This window comes from Salminus brasiliensis, chromosome 17 (assembly GCF_030463535.1).
Source record: "Salminus brasiliensis chromosome 17, fSalBra1.hap2, whole genome shotgun sequence".
Lineage (NCBI taxonomy): Eukaryota > Metazoa > Chordata > Actinopteri > Characiformes > Bryconidae > Salminus > Salminus brasiliensis.
The window spans coordinates 32,658,308-32,678,506 of NC_132894.1; the positions used below are offsets into that span (position 1 = coordinate 32,658,308).

Sequence of the window (20,199 nt, forward strand, 5' to 3'; positions counted from 1 at the left end):
TGCGCTTGTGGTTTCTCAGCGGTTTACTTCGTTACTTGGTGTTGCTGAGCAAAGAACTGATCGCTGCGAGTTTCCGACACCAGCTAACGATCTATTAGGCCGAGTGTCACACGGATTGACCCTTTGTAAGCACTCGCCGGAATGCAGACTGCTATCAGTAAATGTGGGGGGATGAGCAAATAAGGAAGATGTTGTTTGAAGGGGGTTGTGTCAACAAAGTGGGGGGAGAGGAGACCAGACAGAGAGTACAAAGAACCAACAAAGTCAACGACCCACTGAAGAACAGCACTCGCTGAAACCATCCTTTTATCTACTCCTTTAACATCTGCCGCACGTCTGGGCCGCCTTTGATGATTACATCAGTGAGCCGATAATCGACTGATTATTTCTTGGAAAAGATCAAACAATAAAAATGGACTGAATCAAGCAAAAACCAACTATACAGAGTCTTTCAAAGAATTCTAAATGAAACTATTTTACAGATCATAGCTGGCATGCAAAAACCTTGCATCTTGCAGTCTCCATTACAAATGAAACCCAAAATGACATATAATAATAATAATGATATTTTTATTGTAATATACTTATAATAATATACTATACACATATAATATTTTTCACGTTAACTTACATTGCCTTGTTTTTTCCATGACGGTACCAAAATTTTCCAATATATATATATATACAAAAATATAAAAGAAACTATGTGGCATAAAATTAATAAAAAACAAGAATATTACAGCTTATTACACCAAGCAGTCATAAATAGACTGAAATATGACAAATTTAAACAACAAATGTAAAATATTCCAAATACACATTTCACTAGGTAACGCTGTCAAGAGAACTACTCTTGGTGTTGTACTGTGAAAAATAGGGTTCTGCAAAGGTTCTTTGGTAAATGAAACTAAAGATGGAACTAACAACTCTAATAACTGTTTAATTGCTTGAATGGTTCTTTATCTGGTCGTGATTCTTTATGATGGCATAGACTAGTTCTTTAAATCACCTCCTGAAAAAAGGTTCTGGCCTCCCGGGTGGTGCAACAGTCTAAGCGTTGACGCGTTTTATCAGGAGAAGTCGAATTTGATTGCGAACAACAGCTCTATATAGCTTTGAAACAGAACGCTAGAATGTATTACTAAGATCAGTTCATGTGTACTCATGTACAAAGCAGTCCAGGCTGAAACACTCCTTAAAACCTCAGCATAAGTGAATAGGTGGATGTATGTTAACCCCTTAAAAGGCCGGGTGTTATTACAAACCTCTATTACCAGAGAACAGCCCCTCCAGGTTGTATAGAAGTCCCTGTAGCTACGAAATACTACACTACTACTATTAAGGCTTAGAGAGGTTGAGGGGTGTACTGTACATGTACTGTATGAACTGGGAACTGACTGGAGCTCTTAAAATGGCAAGAGTATGACCGACTGCTTTAGTGAGAGTGTGTTAGAACCAAAAACAGTGAAAATCTATCTAAAAAAAACTCCAGTTTAGCCTGTTTAGCCTCATGAACTATGCATCCCATACTGGTCTAAACTGGTGTATGAGGGTCTGGTGCTGTTTGACCAGCATATCAGTGTTTAATACAAAAAATCTAAACCCAAATAATGCGAATTGTTAGCAACAACCCTGCAAAACTAGCATTCTCTCCATTTCAATACAATATAAAGGACCTCTAAACCCACTCAGATGAGATTACTGCCTGATTACGGACTGTAAGTTTCCTAAAACAATGACCGAAGAGAAGACTGCAGAAGACTGCATCTCATTCACAAGAACGGGCCTTCCACAAAGGAGGCCTCCAACAATGGAGGCGGAGAAGAGCACGTCACACACTCCGTGTCTTCTCCGTATCTACAGTCCCAGGAACTCGCTGAGAGTAAGTTCATTAAGAGGAGGGGGTTACTTAGACCCTGGGGAAGTTTAACGCTCATGTGTTTGCACTAGACGAGTGAGTGAACACCTCAATAGTCCAAGCACTGTTTGTAAAAGATGACCCACCGATCACACGGCAATCGATGGCGGCCTTAAAGACATCACAAGCAAAGCGAGGACAGACAAAGCTGTTTCGCAGCAGTTTAGTCTGGCAGAGTGTCTGAGTGTGCTGAGAACACAGGAAAAGAAGGGGTGGGAAAAGGGGTCTTGTTCCATAAAGCTCTGAGAGTCAAGAATAAACGACCTCAGCTGTGCGGAAATCACTCCAGTGACTAACGACTCCATCTATGGACACTGGCACTGAGAATAAATATTTAGGCCTTTCTTGCTGGACTTCTTTTCTTTCTCAGAATGACTTTTCAATGCAGGGTGAGAGAGAGAGAGAGAGAGAGAGAGAGAGAGAGAGAGAGAGAGAGAGCACATGGCTGGATCATGGAATGAACCGACCAGAATTCTGGTCCCACAGTACATCTGCAAACACTTCCTAAGCTTCTTACAGGTGGTCGATATGGAAAATAAGCAAAACTGTAGAGTTATACTTATACTCAAAGGGAATTCCACTAATGTCCCAACATTTCTGAATAATTCATTTGTTAAGATGTAAACAAAGCCATTCAGAGTGGTCTGGTTTAGTGGTTTGAAGAGATCCACCATCCCATTTTGAGATGTATTGGCCTAAATGTGTTTTTTATTATTATTATTTATTTATTTATTTAAATATGTGAATGATGGAGCAGCACAGGCAGGGTGTAGTAAGGCAAAATAGTTTAAAAAGCTAAAGTTAAAATCTTTAAGCTCTACCACAATTTGTCCATCACCAACACTGCATATAAAACTCAGAACACATATGTAGGTTCACTGGTGGTATTGGAGACTAAAGAAATGGCTATATCCATTCACCACCACTGTAAAGGAATCTCAGCAAGTTTTTTCTAAAACTAACCATTTCACATCAAACCCACTCCGAATGACTTTGTTTATAACACAACAATCGTACAATTACGTAGAAATGATGAGAAACATCTGGGGAAAATGCCCTTTAACGTTGTTTACAGGCTCTCTTAATTGGTCTAAATCTGCCAAAACATTTGATACATGTAGCTGTTCAGTGTTGTAGGACTTCTGATGATATACCCCCATGATATACCCAGCAAAGAGTACTGTGGTGTAGAGCTGGGCGATATGGAAAAAATATCACGAATCAAGATATTTAAAGAAATGTTTTTTACAATATATGATATTTACTGCAATATTTTGTCATGTAGACAAAATGCACCAACATCGTAACATTTACAAATCTGCTATCCAAATACTCTTACATAATGAGTACCGTGATTTTCTTAAAATATGTTTTACTCTATTGAATTAAATAAGACTAATGATTATACTTTTTATAATGAAACGTGCAGTTTTTTTAGTGCTCTTTAAGCACTGACGATACTCATAATACACTCATAAAGCATATTGTGTACCAGGATAACAAAATGTATCACGATACAGTAAAATACTGTCATATCGCCCAGCTCTGCTGTGGTGTGATTTGATACAGGTAGCTGTTCAGTGTTGTAGGATGATACCCATGATATACGCTGCAAAGAGTACTGTGGTGTAGAGCTGGACGATATGGAAAAAATGTATATCATGATATTTAATTTTTTTTTTTATGATATACAATATCTATTGCAATATTTTGTCATGTATATGTCACTGCTATCCAAATACTCCAAATACTACCCATACTGAGTACCATGAGTTTTCCTAAAATACGCTTCACTCTATTGAATTAAACAAGACTTTATTGATTATTTATCACAATGCAATTAAATACTGTCATATTGTCACATTGCCCAGCTCTACTGTGGTGTAATTTATCACTTTAATGATAACAGATTATCATAATACCTCAAATTTGTCTTTTACAACTTCTAAAAACTTCTTCTGCAAACACAGCAGCTGAAATCAATGGCAAGCCCCCCCCCCCCCCCCCCCCAACCTCCAGAGATTACACCGAATGTTCTGGACGATATCTGATCCATCAACATCTGGAACTCAGAGAAAGCTGCAGAACGACCCTATCAGCCGGGGTATTACATGTGATTAGTGCACATGTGAAAAGGACTGAGAACTGCAGATTCCTGTGCCGGCTGATAGCAGGTATCAGGGTTTCACACGCAAACCCATTTAGTAACACTTACAAAAACAAAAAAGAGAAAATACCAGTGATGAGGCCTGTTCATCGGGCCTGCTCCGTGAACCCCCTCCAGCAGAGCAAACTCTGAGCCATTAGGCTGCATGAATGGACATACAGCCCTGTGAAATCTCAAACACTCTGCAAACACATCTAATCCTCCCCATCACTGCTGAACGCTAAACACTGTCCAACAGAGCACTTATTATGGCATTGGCTTAAGCTATTCCTCAGGATATACTAATTATAGTAAGTGGAATGGGTGAGTGAAAATGAAGAGTTATCAGTATCACTACAGATTTCGGTCACGGTATTCTTTACTGGATATATCGTGACTATATGTGACTCATTAAATGTTCATTTATAAAAGGGGGGGGGTAATTAGTCATGTTTAACAGGATGAGTGTATGTGAAAAATAGTCACTGGGTTTTTAATAGATTTTTAAAATACATTATATGTTATTATAATTTTATAGCATATAATAACGTCAATTAAAATTGTATTATGTATCATGCAGAATAAAAAAAGTACTTTTTAACATTTTGGACAACCTATGCAAAAAAAAAACAAGTAAACACAAAGAAAAACATTTTTACAAAAGTGAGAAAACGAAAAATTAACGAAATTAAGAAAACAAAACGCTTAAAAAAGTTCACGTTTAAAAAGTAAAATTAAAAAACGAGTATTTTACTATTAAAACGAGTGTTTTTTAAAGAAAAGTACAAACTAACTTATTTTTAAAAGACAGAAACAATAAAAAAAACGCAAACGCTTAAAAAAGTAAAAACGAATATACTTAAAAAAAACAATAATAGCTAATAAAATAACGAAATACTTACGTAAACTTTATCAAACTGATTATCGAAGAAAAACACAGCCTGGTCCAGAATGACTTCTTGAGTTACGTCCGTCCCCGGGTCCAGAAACTGGTCACCGAACTGAACCCCATAGTCCAGCAGGTCGCTCCGGCTGACACAGTTCACCGTCACGGCTAAAAGGAGGAGAACCCCAAATACAGCCGGGCAGGGACGAGCAAGACCGGCCATGGCTGCAGCTCTGCGGGCATGTGGGGTCTGCTACACCCCTGCAAAGGGGAAACTTCGGAAGGCGGTCAGTTTCCACACGAACACTCTGGGATTGGCTAGAACCTTACACGAGTCCCGCCCCCTGCGCGCTGATTGGCTAGTAGTGGTCGGATAGTAGCAGCGCTATGGAGGGATGTCTCTCTCTCTCTGCATGGCTCTGGATAGTAATTGACCACAGGGCAATTTTTCCTTCGATCGGTGCACATGTGAAAGTAATTGAGAGCAGCAGCTTCCTGCTCGGTTCTGCGCACACTGATGGCAGGTAGCAGGACTTCACACGCATACTTCTTTAGTAAGACTCGAAAAAAGAGGAGAAAATCCAGACCTGAGTCCTGAAACCAAACAGATCTGCTCAGTGACTCAACTACAGCAGCACACACACTCCCTATTAGCTAACAGGAATGAACATGAGGCATCAAACCCTCTCCATCACTACAGGAGATGAGGCTTGTCTGATAGAATTGATTTGTTTTATATCTAATATTATAATATTATATCTAATAAAGTTTATATACTTATATTGCAGAAAAAAAAACTTCTTAACTAGCGTGCTAATCTGCTATTTTTGTTCCCATGAGAACGTAAATGATTCGTTTGGATCAATAACGGTAGAAAACATGAACATGCTGTGGTTTCATTCCATGTTGTCAAATTTGCAACCAGACTAGAACCCAGAGGCAGGGCCAGACTCGCCGACTCATTTGGTAGACCCCTCCCCCTTCTCCCAGACCAAGCCTTAGTGTCTCAGACCGTCTTCACTGAGCTTCCAGTGCAGAAGCAGAGCGGATTTCCCCCTGGATTCCCAGTTCCCAGTTGGACAGAGTGGACTGGGCAGAGCTACTTTGGACCGTGTGCTGAGATGCTTTCAGGAAACCCAGCCCTGGCCAGTTGTTTGGGGCGGACAATAGCGACCACCCTGTCCTGTTGTTGGCTTCCACAAATAGACCCAAGAGTCAAATCAGTTCCTTTTACTTCTACAATATGGAGTTTACCTCATTAATGGTGTTGCTATGATATCCCAGGTGGTTGCTATGTTGTTGTTAAGTGGATTCTAGATGGGCGCTGCAATGTGACAAAGTGCCAGGATGTTGCTTAGTGGTATGGTGATATGGTGAGTTTGGTGATCTCAGGTGGTTACTGAGGTGTTGTCAAGTGGTTTCTGTTATGCAACATGTGGTTGGTTGGGTGTTTCTAGTGTACTAGGATCATTGTGGTATTTGAAGGGCACTCCATTCATTCTTATGGGGAAAATTCAGCAAAATTCCTTGCTATGAGGAAATGTACGCATCACACAGATAAACTGAACAATGTAGATATATAGATATCTCGGAAACTGCGTGAGGAGATACGCAGAGAAAATCTGGCCGAAAAATATTAATAATAATAATAAGAAGGTAAACAAAAGAGTTGATCAATGCTTTGCGAAACACAGACATTATAACTTCCCTATATTTACACATGGGCAGAAAACACAACATGTCATCACCACCGTTGGCAGAACTTGCACGTATGCTACAGATCTGATAGATCAGAGAGATCCTGTGTAGTTAGTGTACAGTGTATTAGCAGAACTCATCGCTCTATCATGGGTGTACTGGTCGAGTACTGGTATTCCCTAATACTGCTTGTTGGCCTCAGTGGCTTGTCTTTGTCTGCTCATGAATCATTTCCTCTCAAGTCAAAAATAAAACTAGGAGGTCAAAGACAAAACATCCGCCTGTGGCCTCCCAACTGAAGGACAACAGGGGGAAGAGTCATTAACAAATCAACATCAAGAGAGCTCAGGAGATAGGATCTGCGTGCAGGCCCACTGTATAATTAGAGCGTCTGAGGGACACCGTATCCTCTTTCAGAAGAAGTTGTTATCTCTGTGACGGTAAGTTTAAAGATAACTCTGAGTTTTCTGTAGTTCTGCTTCATTAAATTATTCATCCACTGCGGTTTAGTGAGAAAGGCTCAGTTTCAGAGAAACTGAAACAGAAGAAAATAAACTGAAGAATGAAATTGTTCCATTTAGTCCCAGGTTCTCAAGTTCTCTAATATCCTCTCAGCTGAGGGTGACGTTTGGGTCTTCTTTTGGCTCTGCCAAAGAATAGTGGTCTATTTACGCACAGGTGTTTAAACTAGTGATCTTGGGATCTGCACTGAGCTTCTTGTGCTTTCCCATTGGACTGTGTGTTGGTCAAATCCAATGACTGCTGTCAAACAAACCCCATTTTATGTGGGCACAGAGAATCTCCCAGCTGTAGTCAATCATGATCACTTACAAGAAAAGGTCTTGGTCTTGGGTAAAAGACATTTTGGAACATTCAGCACCGCTAAATTAACTAGAGAGTGCAGTTCCTGCAGAGATTGCGAGTCTAATTGCAGCTAGGTGGTAGATATGGTATCCCAGGTGATTGCCAAGTGGTTGCTGTGGTGTTGCTAGGTGGTTGCTATGGTGTTGCTAGGTGGTTGCCAGGGTGGCTTTACAGGTGTTACTATGTTTCATGCTAATACGTTGTCTTGATGTGGGTGTCCAAACACCTTTGACTAAATGCTGGGGTGCAAAAACTTTTGCAGAAAAGATTTGTCCAGTGCCAAAAGACCAACGGAGAGAAAGGGTGTGTGGGAGAGCTGTCCTTCCGACATTTGCTCCTATAGGGAAAAAATGTACGCTAATTTTACGAAAGCATAACCGTAACAACGTTATTGGTTCTGCAGTTGTGCCAAATTTGTGTCTGTAGCTCGAAAAATGTGGAAAAAAGTTTACGGACACATTTCAGTGCATTCCTATGGTAGTGTTTTGGCCACTTTTTTTGTGTTTGTACACTTGATGTTTTTTTTACAGACACTATTGCACTTCTCCAAACGCTGAATACTAGCACACTATTCCAGATCAGGACGGCCGTGTCGGAGTTGGAGTGGTGCTGATATCTCAGAAACTGTAGGAGGAGCAGCTCCAAAAAAAAGGAGATGATAAAAACTGGAGGGTGCAGTTCCCGCAGAAACTGCAGGTGTGGTTACTGCTCAGTGGTGACAGGGCACCAGAATTTTGGTCCAAAAGCTCACCCGATTCCTTTGGCTAATATAGCTGTGTCCACAAACTTGTGGCCAGTTTTATTGATTGTTTTTTTTTAGGATGTATGATGTCACTCACTCTGCCCCACCTCCATGCTGAGTGCATGTAAACGTCTGATCACAGCTGGAGAGAGTGTCAGAAACACACTGCTGGCAAAGTGAGTTAAAAAAATCGAAAGCGCCACCTTGTGGTTTGATACAGTCAGTGCAACTGGTGACGTAAGAACAGGAGGCTCAGCATCCTCTGATGTGGAAAATTCTCAGTGGCAGCGTTTATCCCTAGAGAAATATGTCTATAGTAGTCTATCATAGCAAACTCCGCCCCAGCATACACACACACACACACATACACACACACACACACAGAATGAAAGGTATCCGCCATAGTCGCCATCTCTCTCTCTCTTTCTCTCTCTCTCTCTTTATCTCTCTGAACAGCTCCACCAGTGACGTAGTCCTCATTGAGATCATGTGCCTGTGCTCCTCTCTCTACCCTGCTGCAGGAAGCCGGGCTCATTCGCTTATTCTTTTTATATCTGCTCCTCCTCCTCCTCCTCCCTTCCTCCCTCCCTCCCTCGCTCGCTCCCTCCCTACCTACCTCCCTCAGTCGCTCTCTCCTTCCCTTTTCTCTCTCTCTCTCCTGCTTGTGTGAGATGGCCAGGTACGCCTGCACCGAGAGCCATCATGGACAGAAAAATGGACGACTCAGACGGGACCAGAAACGACAGATGCAGAGGAGCACCTTCTTGGAGTGAGGCCAGACCCTGACCGGATAACGAGAGTGAGTGAGAGAGGGAGGGAGAGGGAGAGAGAGAGAGGTGAGAAAAGAAGGCAGAGAACAAGTGCAGGGACACCGAAAAAGAGAGAGTGTGTGTCTGATAGAGTGTGTGACCAAGTAAGAGAGAGAGGAGAGAGAGAGAGAGAGAGAGAGCCTGATAGAGAGACATTTGGAAAGTGCAGGGGGAGATGGAGAGCTCCTCTCCATCAGTGGAAGACAGGAGAGGGGAGGTGTCCAGGTCCTCAGGGGGTAACGGGTCTCTTTCCCCGCCAACCCTGAGCCCGGCTGTGCCCCCCTACGTAAAGCTGGGCCTGACCGTGGCCTACACGGCCTTCTACTCGCTCCTCTTCGCCTTCGTCTACGCCCAGCTGTGGCTGGTGCTGCGCTACCGGCACAAGCGCTTCAGCTACCAGACGGCCTTTCTGTTCCTGTGTCTGCTGTGGGCCGCCCTGCGCGCCCTGCTCTTCTCCTTCTACTTTCGCGACTGTGTGACGGCCAACGCACTCGGACCCTTCTCCTTCTGGCTGCTCTACTGCTTCCCTGTCTGTCTGCAGTTCTTCACCCTCAGCCTCATGAACCTCTACTGTGCACAGGTGAGGGTGGGTAAGGGGCGGGGCTGGAAATCTCAGGCTACCCTGAGGAACAGAGTACGCATACAATCATGTGTTCTATCATAACTGTAGCTGAACCTCAGTCTACTGTGTCTGCCTAGATTAGACTTCACTAGCATTGGTACCCTCACGACCGCGCTGCTTTTACCTGTTAGTATTTATGCTCAGACTTGCCCTGGACTCGTAAGTATTTGTACTCAGACGTGTCTCAAGCTTGTTAGTAATTGGACTTGTCTGAGACATTAGTATTTGTATTCGGACTCGTCTCAAACTCATTAGTATTTGTACTCGGATGTGTCTCAAACTCATTAGTATTTGTATTCGGACTCGTCTCAAACTCATTAGTATTTGTACTCGGATGTGTCTCAAACTCATTAGTATTTGTACTCTGACTCGTCTCAAACTCATTAGTATTTGTACTCTGACTCGTCTCAAACTCATTAGTATTTAAACTCAGACTCATCTCAAACTGATTAGTATTTGTACTCTGACTCGTCTCAAACTGATTAGTATTTGTACTCGGATTTGTCTCAAACTCATTAGTATTTGTACTGGGACTTGTCTCAAATATGTTAGTATTGTACTCTGACTCATTTTAAACTCATTAGTATTTATATTCGGACTTGTCTCAAACTCATTATTATTTGGCCTGGGCTCATCCTGAACTTTGACTCGTTAGTACTACAGCAGCACCTCTGTAGGATAGAAATAAGCATGTTTAAAGATAATGACATGTTTCTTCTCAGACAGAGCGCCCCTTTAAATTTCTAAGATTACAGACAGCCACTTTAATATCTAAATGAAAAAAGTTTAGAAGTTACCAGAAACAGTTTAGATTAATAAGTGAAGATTAGGACTGCAGATGAAGGGGTCCAGGTGGTGGGAGCACAGACAGGTCGAGGCAGGACAAAGGACCCAGTCTTTTTTCTTTTTTGATTATTCAGAAGCTCGGCACATGCTCCTCCATGTGTGACCTACATTTCAGAGGGAACCTGCATTACATATTGATGACGTGGATACACGCTGAAGCACCGCGTTGGCTGGAGCACTGTAGTACCACATCAAGGGCCCCGTTTTCACACACAGAATAAACCTGCTGCTAAAAAAAGCTACAGTCACATAACCAGCCCCTGCCTTGTGTTAACTCAGACTGGAACGGGAAAAGGAAGGTGTTGTATTAATAGCATCAGTATTACACTGCAGTTCAAATGGATCAGGGGGGCTATGAAATGCCATCCAGTTACCATCCACAACGGTACCACATACTTACAATACAGGCCAGTAGATCTGCCCATTACCATCTGCCCGTTCAAGTTCTCTGTTGCTTTACTAAGAACAGGGTTGAAATGAAACCCACCCCTAAAAATATGACACTCTATGAAAAATTTCTACTCTGACTCGTCTCAAACTCGTTAATATTTGTACTTGGACTCGTCTCAAACTCTTAAGTAATCGAACTCTGACTCGTCTCAAACTCATTAGTATTTGTACTCGGACTCGTCTCATTAGTAATAATACTCTGACTCGTCTCAAACTCATTAGTATTTGTACTCGGACTCGTCTCAAACTCCTGAGTAATTGTACTCGGACTCGTCTCAAACTCATTAGTATTTCTACTCAGACTCGTCTCAAACTCATTAGTATTTCTACTCGGACTCGTCTCAAACTCATTAGTATTTCTACTCAGACTCGTCTCAAACTCATTATTATTTCTACTCGGACTCGTCTCAAACTCATTATTATTTCTACTCGGACTCGTCTCAAACTCATTAGTATTTCTACTCAGACTCGTCTCAAACTCATTATTATTTCTACTCAGACTCGTCTCAAACTCATTATTATTTCTACTCGGACTCGTCTCAAACTCATTAGTATTTCTACTCAGACTCGTCTCAAACTCATTATTATTTCTACTCGGACTCGTCTCAAACTCATTATTATTTCTACTCAGACTCGTCTCAAACTCGTTAGTATTTGTACTTGGACTCGTCTCAAACTCATTAGTAAAGGTACTCGGACTCGTCTCAAACTCATTATTATTTCTACTCAGACTTGTCTCAAACTCCTGAGTAATTGTATTTGGACTCGTCTCAAACTCATTAGTATTTGTACTCGGACTCGTCTCAAACTCATTATTATTTCTACTCAGACTCGTCTCAAACTCGTTAGTGTTTGTACTTGGACTCGTCTCAAACTCATTAGTAAAGGTACTCGGACTCGTCTCAAACTCATTAGTATTTGTACTCGGACTCGTCTCATTAGTAATCATACTCAGACTCGTCTCAAACTCATTAGTATTTGTACTCGGACTTGTCTTAATCTCGTTAGTAATTGTACTCGGACTCGTCTCAAACTCATTAGTATTTGTACTCAGACTCGTCTCAAACTCATTAGTATTTGTACTCAGACTCGTCTCAAACTCATTAGTAATCATGCTCTGATTTGTCTCAAACTCATTTGTATTTGTACTTGCTTGTTTCTGCATTTGGCACTGCATTTTCTCAGAGCTGAGTTGATCTGAGTTGAGCAGCCAGCTGACATCCTTTTTGTCATTACCAGGTTTTCTTCAAGGCCAAGTCGAAATATTCCCCTCATCTGCTCAAGTACAAGTGAGTAATTAACAGAACAGCCCTGTCACCTGTCACTGCTCTTCATATCCATGCTTCTGCCTTGCTTAATTACTCAGCACAGATCACTTACTCACACTGCAACAAATGTAAAGTCAGGTCATAGTCAAAGTCAGACTTAAACTGATGCAGTAACCGATCACAGAGCTTTTTTTTAAAGTTAACTCAACTTAGTTTAGCCCTTAGCCTGCAGCTAAAACTGAGTAAATACTGCGTAAGATGTTGAGGCTGTGGCTCCACCTCCTCCATCTGTTTACTGTTTATTCCCATCTGTAGGTTAGAACTCTCCCATCACATGACGTCCTTAGACCCAGAGACTTCCCCCCATAACATGGGTCGAGGCTTTCTTATTCTCAGACTCCTGACCATAGACGGCTGTGGGGCTGTGGGGTTGATGGGATTCGAACTTATGGCCTCCTGTCATTTGACAAGCAGGCTGTTAGACGGTTGCTCCACTCTAGAGCTGTGAAGCTGTGTACATTTCTGTGTCCAGGGAAGAAGATATGTTTGTATGCAGTGTAATTTCACAGCTCTAGGCCGGCCCTACGGTCTAACTGCTGCTCATCAGGTGTGAGATCATCAGTTCAAATCCCAGCAAGGGCTCAGCGCTCCATTGTCAATAGCTTCCCAGTCTGGGAACGTCATGTGATAGGGGGAGTTATAGCCTGCAGATGGGATACACAGTAACACACAGTGAACAGATTGAAGGGGCGGAGCCACAGGCTAAACATCTTACATAGTGTTTTAGCTGCAGCTCGTTTACTAATGTCTTTAAGGCTCAACTTAATAAAGTATTATTGACCAAACTGAGCTGCAGAAGTGAAAAATTAGATTTTTTGACTAAACTAAGTTGAGTTAACTCATAAAGTGTAATTTCACAGCTCTAGGCCGGCCCTATGGTCTAACTGCTGCTCATCAGGTATGAGGAGATCATCAGTTCAAATCCCAGCAAGGGCTCAGCGTTCCATTGTCAATAGCTTCCCAGTCTGGAAATGTCATGTGATGGGGGGAGTTCTAACCTGCAGATGGGGTGCACAGTAATAAACAGTGAACAGATTGGGGGGGGGGGCGGAGCCACAGGCTAAACATCTTACATAGTGTTTTAGCTGCAGCTTGTTTACTAATGTCTTTAAGGCTCAACTTAATAAAGTATTATTGACCAAACTGAGCTGCAGAAGTGAAAAACGAGAATTTTTGACTAAACTAAGTTGAGTTTTTTTAGGTCGGTTATCAGGGTAATCGTCACTGTCAGAGGTGTGAAATGCATTCATCCGGTGTAGCGTACCAATCTGGAGGCGTTGCAACTGTGTAATCTTACAAATAACTCAATCACACAAACAGCAGAACTGCGTCATGGTGAAATTTGACACGTTGTGATGCAGCGGTCAACCAAACTGACTCATTCTCAGGTTCCCTCTGTACCTGCTCTTCGTGGGTGTGAGCCTGCTGTTCTTGCTGGTTAACCTGGCCTGCGCCCTGCTGGTGAAAATGACGGACACCCAGGTGAAGACCATCGTTCTGGTGCGGGTCACCATTAACGACTCGCTCTTCGTCCTCTGCGCCATCTCTCTCTCCGTCTGCCTCTACAAGGTGGCCAAGATGTCCCTGGCCAGCATCTACCTGGAGTCCAAGGTAGAACGGCAAACCCCAAATGACACAATTAACACGTTCAGAGCAAGACTGAAACCATCTTACTGGGCTTGTCTTACACAGGGCATCATCTCATCATCTTCTTAATGTCTTATAGGAATAGTTTGGCAAATGATCAAATTAGCATGTATGTGGTCTGAGGTGTAACTATTGTGGTTATGCTGACTCAGCTTGTTTAATTGCCATAGAAAAGCATTGCCAATATAACAGCAGGGTCTGGAGCAGTCACTATGCCTAATGCCATCCCATTAGATAGAAGGGTGGGTATAAAGCCCTGCAGCACTGGGCTGTGGAGCTGGAGCTCCAGCCATTACCTCTGGGATAAGTCTGAGTGGCATTTTTTATCTCTAACTAATCATCCATTATCAGTACCTGACCTCACTAATGCTCCCATGGCTGAATGCCATCAAATCCTCACGACAATGTTCTATCTAGCGTAAGGCCTTTACAGAAGAGCAGAGGTGGTTACTACAGCAGTGGAAAAACTAACTACCCTAGTCAAGCACTTCTGGATAAGCAGATGTCTACAAACTTTTGCCATATATATTTGGTCTATATGCCTTGTATTTGAAATTGGCCACTTTCAGATGACAACATAAACATATTATGTGATTAAAATTTTATATTACACAACATACAAGTATTGCATATATGTTTAATACATATATGTATTAATATTATGCAAATATGTTCCATATATATATGTATATAGTTGTTAAGTTAGGTGTAAGGCCCATAGAGTTATGTGTATATATGGCCACATATCAGAGTTCTGTACGGGCTAAACAGGCCAACTGCAGACATCAAATCAGTTGTGACAGTATTATTTAAATTGAAAATCAGGGCAAATCTGCATAGGTGAGATGAACACAGCAGTGAGCCTTATAGAGCAGTGGCGTGATTGGGATTCATGGTGAATGAAGTGTGTGGTGGTTAAGGGTCCTGTTTGCTCTGCTTGTGCTGGTTACAGGGTACCTCAGTGTGTCAGGTGACCCTGATAGGCATAATGGTGATTTTCCTGTATGCCTCCAGAGCCTGCTACAACCTTGTTGTTCTGGCTCTAACAGACATCGAGACCATCAACTCATTTGATTATGACTGGTACAATGTGTCTGACCAGGTAAGTCCTGAAACAGTAGTTGTAGTCCTGAATATGTAATATGCCTAATTAATTATATGACCCTATATCTATCTATATATATATGAGACATATGTATTATTATTAAAGAAGTAATACTATGTGTAATAATACTATATACTGTTTATACCATATATATATATATATATATATATATATATATATATATAAATAATGTAATAATAATTTACCCTGTGTATTATATATCTAATAGTAATTATATGCCCATGTTGTACTATAAAAAGTTCTTATATATTAATATATGAATTCATAATTATTAAAATGCCCTATATATGCTGTACATATATATATATATGTATATATATATATATATATATATATAGTACAAAAAGGATAATACATGTATATTATATATATGTAATATAAATGTATTGTCCTTTTTGTACTATATATATGTATGAATGTAATAATATTCAACATATGTATTATATATCTAACAATAATTATATGCCCAAATTGTACTATAAACAAGTACTTACATGTAATAATAAAATGCCCCATATGTATTCTATACATTATTATAAATATATCTTTATAAATGTATTATAAAAGTACCTATGGGTAATAATTCTACTACTACTAGTACTTATAATAATACATCCTATATGTACTATTATATCTTTTGCACTACATATATGTAATAATATATACAATATGTTTTATATGTGTGTATCAATATGGAATACTATAGATATATATGTATAGTATATATGTATACACATATTTACCCTACATAATGTATATGCAAATACCTCTACGCAATAATATGCTAAGCCTGAACTGTAACCGTTGTCACTCATCACACATACTTCAACTGCACTGTCTCTGATACTGCAGGCTGACCTGAGGTCCAGTCTGGGTGATGCTGGCTATGTCGTATTCGGGGTCATTCTCTTTGTGTGGGAGTTACTTCCCACGTCCCTGGTGGTCTTCTTCTTCAGGGTTCGCAAGCCAGCACAGGACAGGGTGAGGAGAACAGTGTGTGTGTGTGATAAAGGGAGAGAGCATTTGTTTTACTAATGAAAATAGTGTTTCTCATGTGTAAACTGTTATTATATAGTCTAACTATTTGAGCTCTATACACTTATTTGTCCATATAACTTTTTAGATATTAACTTTTGTATACACTATATGGACAAAAGTATTGGGACACATTGTTTCTTCCAAAATCAAGGGGATTAAAATGAGTGTATTCTGCGCATGTTGGAGTAACTGTCTGATGCAGAAGAGACTGATGTTTCCTAACTTGTGTCTAGAGTGCATCTGCCATCCCGAGTCACGTCTTCTCCACCAAACGCTACTTCTTTGACAATCCCAGACGTTATGACAGTGATGATGATCTCGCCTGGGGCTCGCTCCCTCAGAGCTCTTCTACAAGGTAAAAAAACACACCATATCCACAACACATAATACACTCCCCAGAGACACTGCAGTGCTGCTGAAGAGATTAGTCACAGTGACTGTCACTGGAATTCACTACAGGAGAGAGTAAAGCTCAGCTCACTGGTCTCACTCAGTCATTTAAACCACCTCCACTCTGCCCATAACTGTTTTACTTTATTTTAATTATATTACTTTTTATTTTTTATTTATTTTATTTTTGTTTTATCTATATTGTTTAATATCTTATCACATTTGTTTGCTTTATTTATTTGTATTTTATATATTTATTTATGTATTTCTGTATTTTTATTATTTTGGTGTATTAATTTCTATTTCTGTTGTTTTATGTATTTATTTTTCTCTTATTAGTTAAACCTTATTTGGTTTATTTTATACTCTCATAGTCTTGATTGTTTTCCTTTTATCGTTTTTGTATTTGTTATTTTAGCTCAGATGATTTTTAATTAAGTTGATAAAATTATTAGTTTATTATTATTTTAGTTAGTTCATAATTAGTAATTCTCAAGTTTTAGTTTCCTTATTTATTTATTTATTATTTCCATCATTTTGTTTGGTTTTAAAATCTTAATTTGATTTCTTTATTTAAAGTAATTGTATTTTTGTAATTGACTTGATATATTTTATAATTTCTCCCATTTTATCTCTTAATTTTATTTGGGTTTATTACATTTTATTTCTAGTTTTGATATTGTTTTCTTTTAATAGTTAGGAGTAGGGTTTTAATCCCTGTTTACTGTAAATGCTTAACTACATTAAAAACCCTCAGAGTTCTTCCAAGTGAAAATAAAGGTTGATTGATTAGGCTGTGCCAAATACTGCTTAGGCCTGTTGAGTGCTTTCAAGGCACTTTTTCCTGAACCAGGGCTTTCTAACAGGATCGGGTTGTTTGTCAGTTTGTCAACAGATTGCTATGACTGGGGGAGCCGAAGCAGCAGCTTCCTCGTGCACCTGGGAGGAGAGAATCAACGGTCGTCCCCAGTGACCCCAGGGCTAAACCGCTAGCACCAGGGCCACTACATACTGCTACGTGTATATTAGCTATGTGATTGCACTGCACTTTAATGTCCGCAACGTCAGTTACTCTTAATGTGTCTTTACAGTCAGCTTAACACTACTGAGGTGCACCACTGCCGGAAAGGAAATTGTGCTGAGTGAGTTTCCATGGCAACGCCTGCTACGAGATGCATCGGTTACCATGAGGATCTCAGTTTAGAGATGCACCAGTTACCATGGTAACCCAAGCTATGAGATGCAGACGTTACTATGGTATTCCCATCTGAGAGAAGCATGAGTAACCATGGTAATCCCAGTTACGCGATAGATAAACTGCCAAGGCAATCCCAGACTTGTGACGCACGCATTGCCATGGCAACCCCCCATGCAACTGAGACATTCCGAGTTACTATGGCAACCCCAACAGAGACCTGCAAGTTACAATGGTAATCCCATCTGAGCGATAGAACCTCTTCCATGGTAATGCCAGCTAGGTGATACATTAGCTAACATGGGAGGCCCAGTTGAGTGATGCAGCAGTTACCATGGTAACCCTAGTTAAGAGATGCACAAGTCACCGTGGTGTTTCCATCAGAGAAATGCGTGAGTTACCACGGTAATCCCAGTCACGTGATGCATAAACTGCCATGGCAATCCCAGCTATGTGATGCATTAGTTGCCATGGTCATTCCAACTGAGACATTCCGTTATCTATGGCAACCCCAACAGAGACCCCTTAGTTACCATGGTAATCCTAGGTAATCCCAGAAACTCTGCATTGGTAATGGTGATACATTAGTTAACATGGCAAGCCCAGTTAAGTAATTAGCACGAGTTATCATGGTAATCCCACTAGAGAGAGGCATGAGTTATTGTAGTAACCCTATCCAAATGATGTAGCCGTTACCATGGTAAGACCAGTTAAGGGATGCATGAGTTACCATGGTGTACCCACCTGATAGATGCATGAGTAACCACAGTAACACCAGTTACATAATGCATAAATTGCTAAGCTAACCCTAGCTGTGTGACACTCATCTCAAAGATGTATGAGTTACCATGGAAACCCTGTCTAAATGATGTAGCTGTTACCATGGCAACCTCAGTAAAGAGATGCACGAGTTTACTCATGACTGAAATGATATGAGGTACCATGGCAATCCCAGTTGAGCGATGAAACTGGTAATGGTGTCAGCTAAGTTACCGTGGTAATCCTACCCAAATTATGTAGCCGTTACCATGGTAATTTCAGTCCATCATGCATGCATTACTGTGGTAATCTTGGCTAAATTATGCAGCAGTTACTATGGCTAGGACAGTAAAACGAAGCACCTGGGATTACTCCAGTCGTCCCAGCTGGGTGATGCAGGAGTTTTCTAAAGACAACTGGAAAAAGAAAGACTGTAGGTTGCACTGTAGCATCGCAGACTGTACTAACAGTAAACTAGTGTAAAAGGTACACTAATCAAGATTTCAGCATTTTTAGTTATTCAAATATTTGTAATTGTACCATAGTTCCCTTTATACTGTATAATACATCCATAACGGAGGTAAAACACACGTATTTATTTATTTTACACCCAGCAAAGAGGGTGAAAGTCCATTTCTTCATTCAAGCTTGACTTTAAACAAGTGGGAAAATGGTCTTAATTAGAGTACCTTTAGCACTGAGGAGCACTAGCAAGTTCATGTACAATCAATCAAGTCTTGTTCAGCATCATATTAGGATCATAATAGAGAACATGAAGACCATACAATAAGCTACTCTGTACAGCATGAATGTGTTATTTGCTATTTAAGTATTTGCCTGGAGGACTAAACTTAAAGACCAAAAAAAACACGCTTATGTTTGTGAGAAAGAAAAGAAAAACTGGTGGGTTTTCCCACTCACATTATTTCTCATGTACTTGGTTTCTTGTACAGTATTTCATGCCTTTCTTTTATGCTTAGTAAAATGTCTCTGCGGTGGATTTCCGTCATTCTCATTTGGTGGCTGGTTATTGTTTTTATTGGTTGGTTCTATTCCATTGATCACAGATTGTGAAGATTCACCAATAAAGAAATAACGTTTGAAAAGGAACGTGTTTCTGTTTTAAGCTTTGGACTCTAAACAAGTACTTTGAGTTAGAGCTAGACCTCTCAGGATCCCAGGTCATGCCGCCTGCCTGGTCAGCAGCCGGAGCCTGGGAGAGCACACCTGGCCTAGCTTTCTCTCCCCACATCACTTCAGTGTGATGCTGGCCGGCACGGGTGTCTGGTAGCTGATGCATCAGAGCTGGGTAACCAACGCTGTCCTCCAAGCATATTGGTTGCCCGGTGACATTGCAGTACTAGCCATTGCAAGAGAGTACTAACCACTGGGTTTGATTAATGGCTAAAACTAGGGTTGCAGCGGTGTACTGGTTTTAAGTACATCATGATATGAAAATTGATTGTTCTCATACCCTGTACATTTGCTTAATACTGGTATTAGGGGGAAATCCCACCAGTTTCTTACAATTTATATGAATTATAAATGTAAAACATTATTTAATTTATCAAATAAATAAATAAATAAACAAGGCAAGCAGAAAAATTCATAAGAAAAATAATCACCAGCTGGAAACATAAACTTCTTCTCAACTACAGCTTTATTGATATATGTATTATTATTTTTAATGCAGGGACTTTTTTACATATGCTATATTAATGAATAGTTTTCACTA

At 40.5% G+C, this 20,199-nt stretch overlaps 2 protein-coding genes across 2 annotated transcripts in view; one reads left to right on the forward strand and one right to left on the reverse strand.

The window, feature by feature from the left end:
- nid1a (nidogen 1a) overlaps nt 1-5,180 on the reverse strand; it is a 34,724-nt gene extending 29,544 nt beyond the window's left edge. Inside the window, exon 1 of the mRNA XM_072660722.1 lies at nt 4,967-5,180. Within this exon, the coding sequence (XP_072516823.1) occupies nt 4,967-5,173 (207 nt within the window). The 5' untranslated portion in view covers nt 5,174-5,180. The remainder of the gene's footprint in view (nt 1-4,966) is intronic.
- A 3,552-nt stretch (nt 5,181-8,732) lies between these two features.
- gpr137bb (G protein-coupled receptor 137Bb) lies at nt 8,733-19,479 on the forward strand. Its single transcript, XM_072660728.1, has 7 exons — nt 8,733-9,643; nt 12,221-12,270; nt 13,698-13,920; nt 14,909-15,058; nt 15,935-16,063; nt 16,354-16,475; nt 17,395-19,479. Exons 1-7 carry the CDS (start codon nt 9,239-9,241, stop codon nt 17,501-17,503), a joined length of 1,188 nt encoding a protein of 395 aa, XP_072516829.1. The 5' UTR covers nt 8,733-9,238; the 3' UTR covers nt 17,504-19,479.
- Nucleotides 19,480-20,199: the final 720 nt, after the last annotated feature.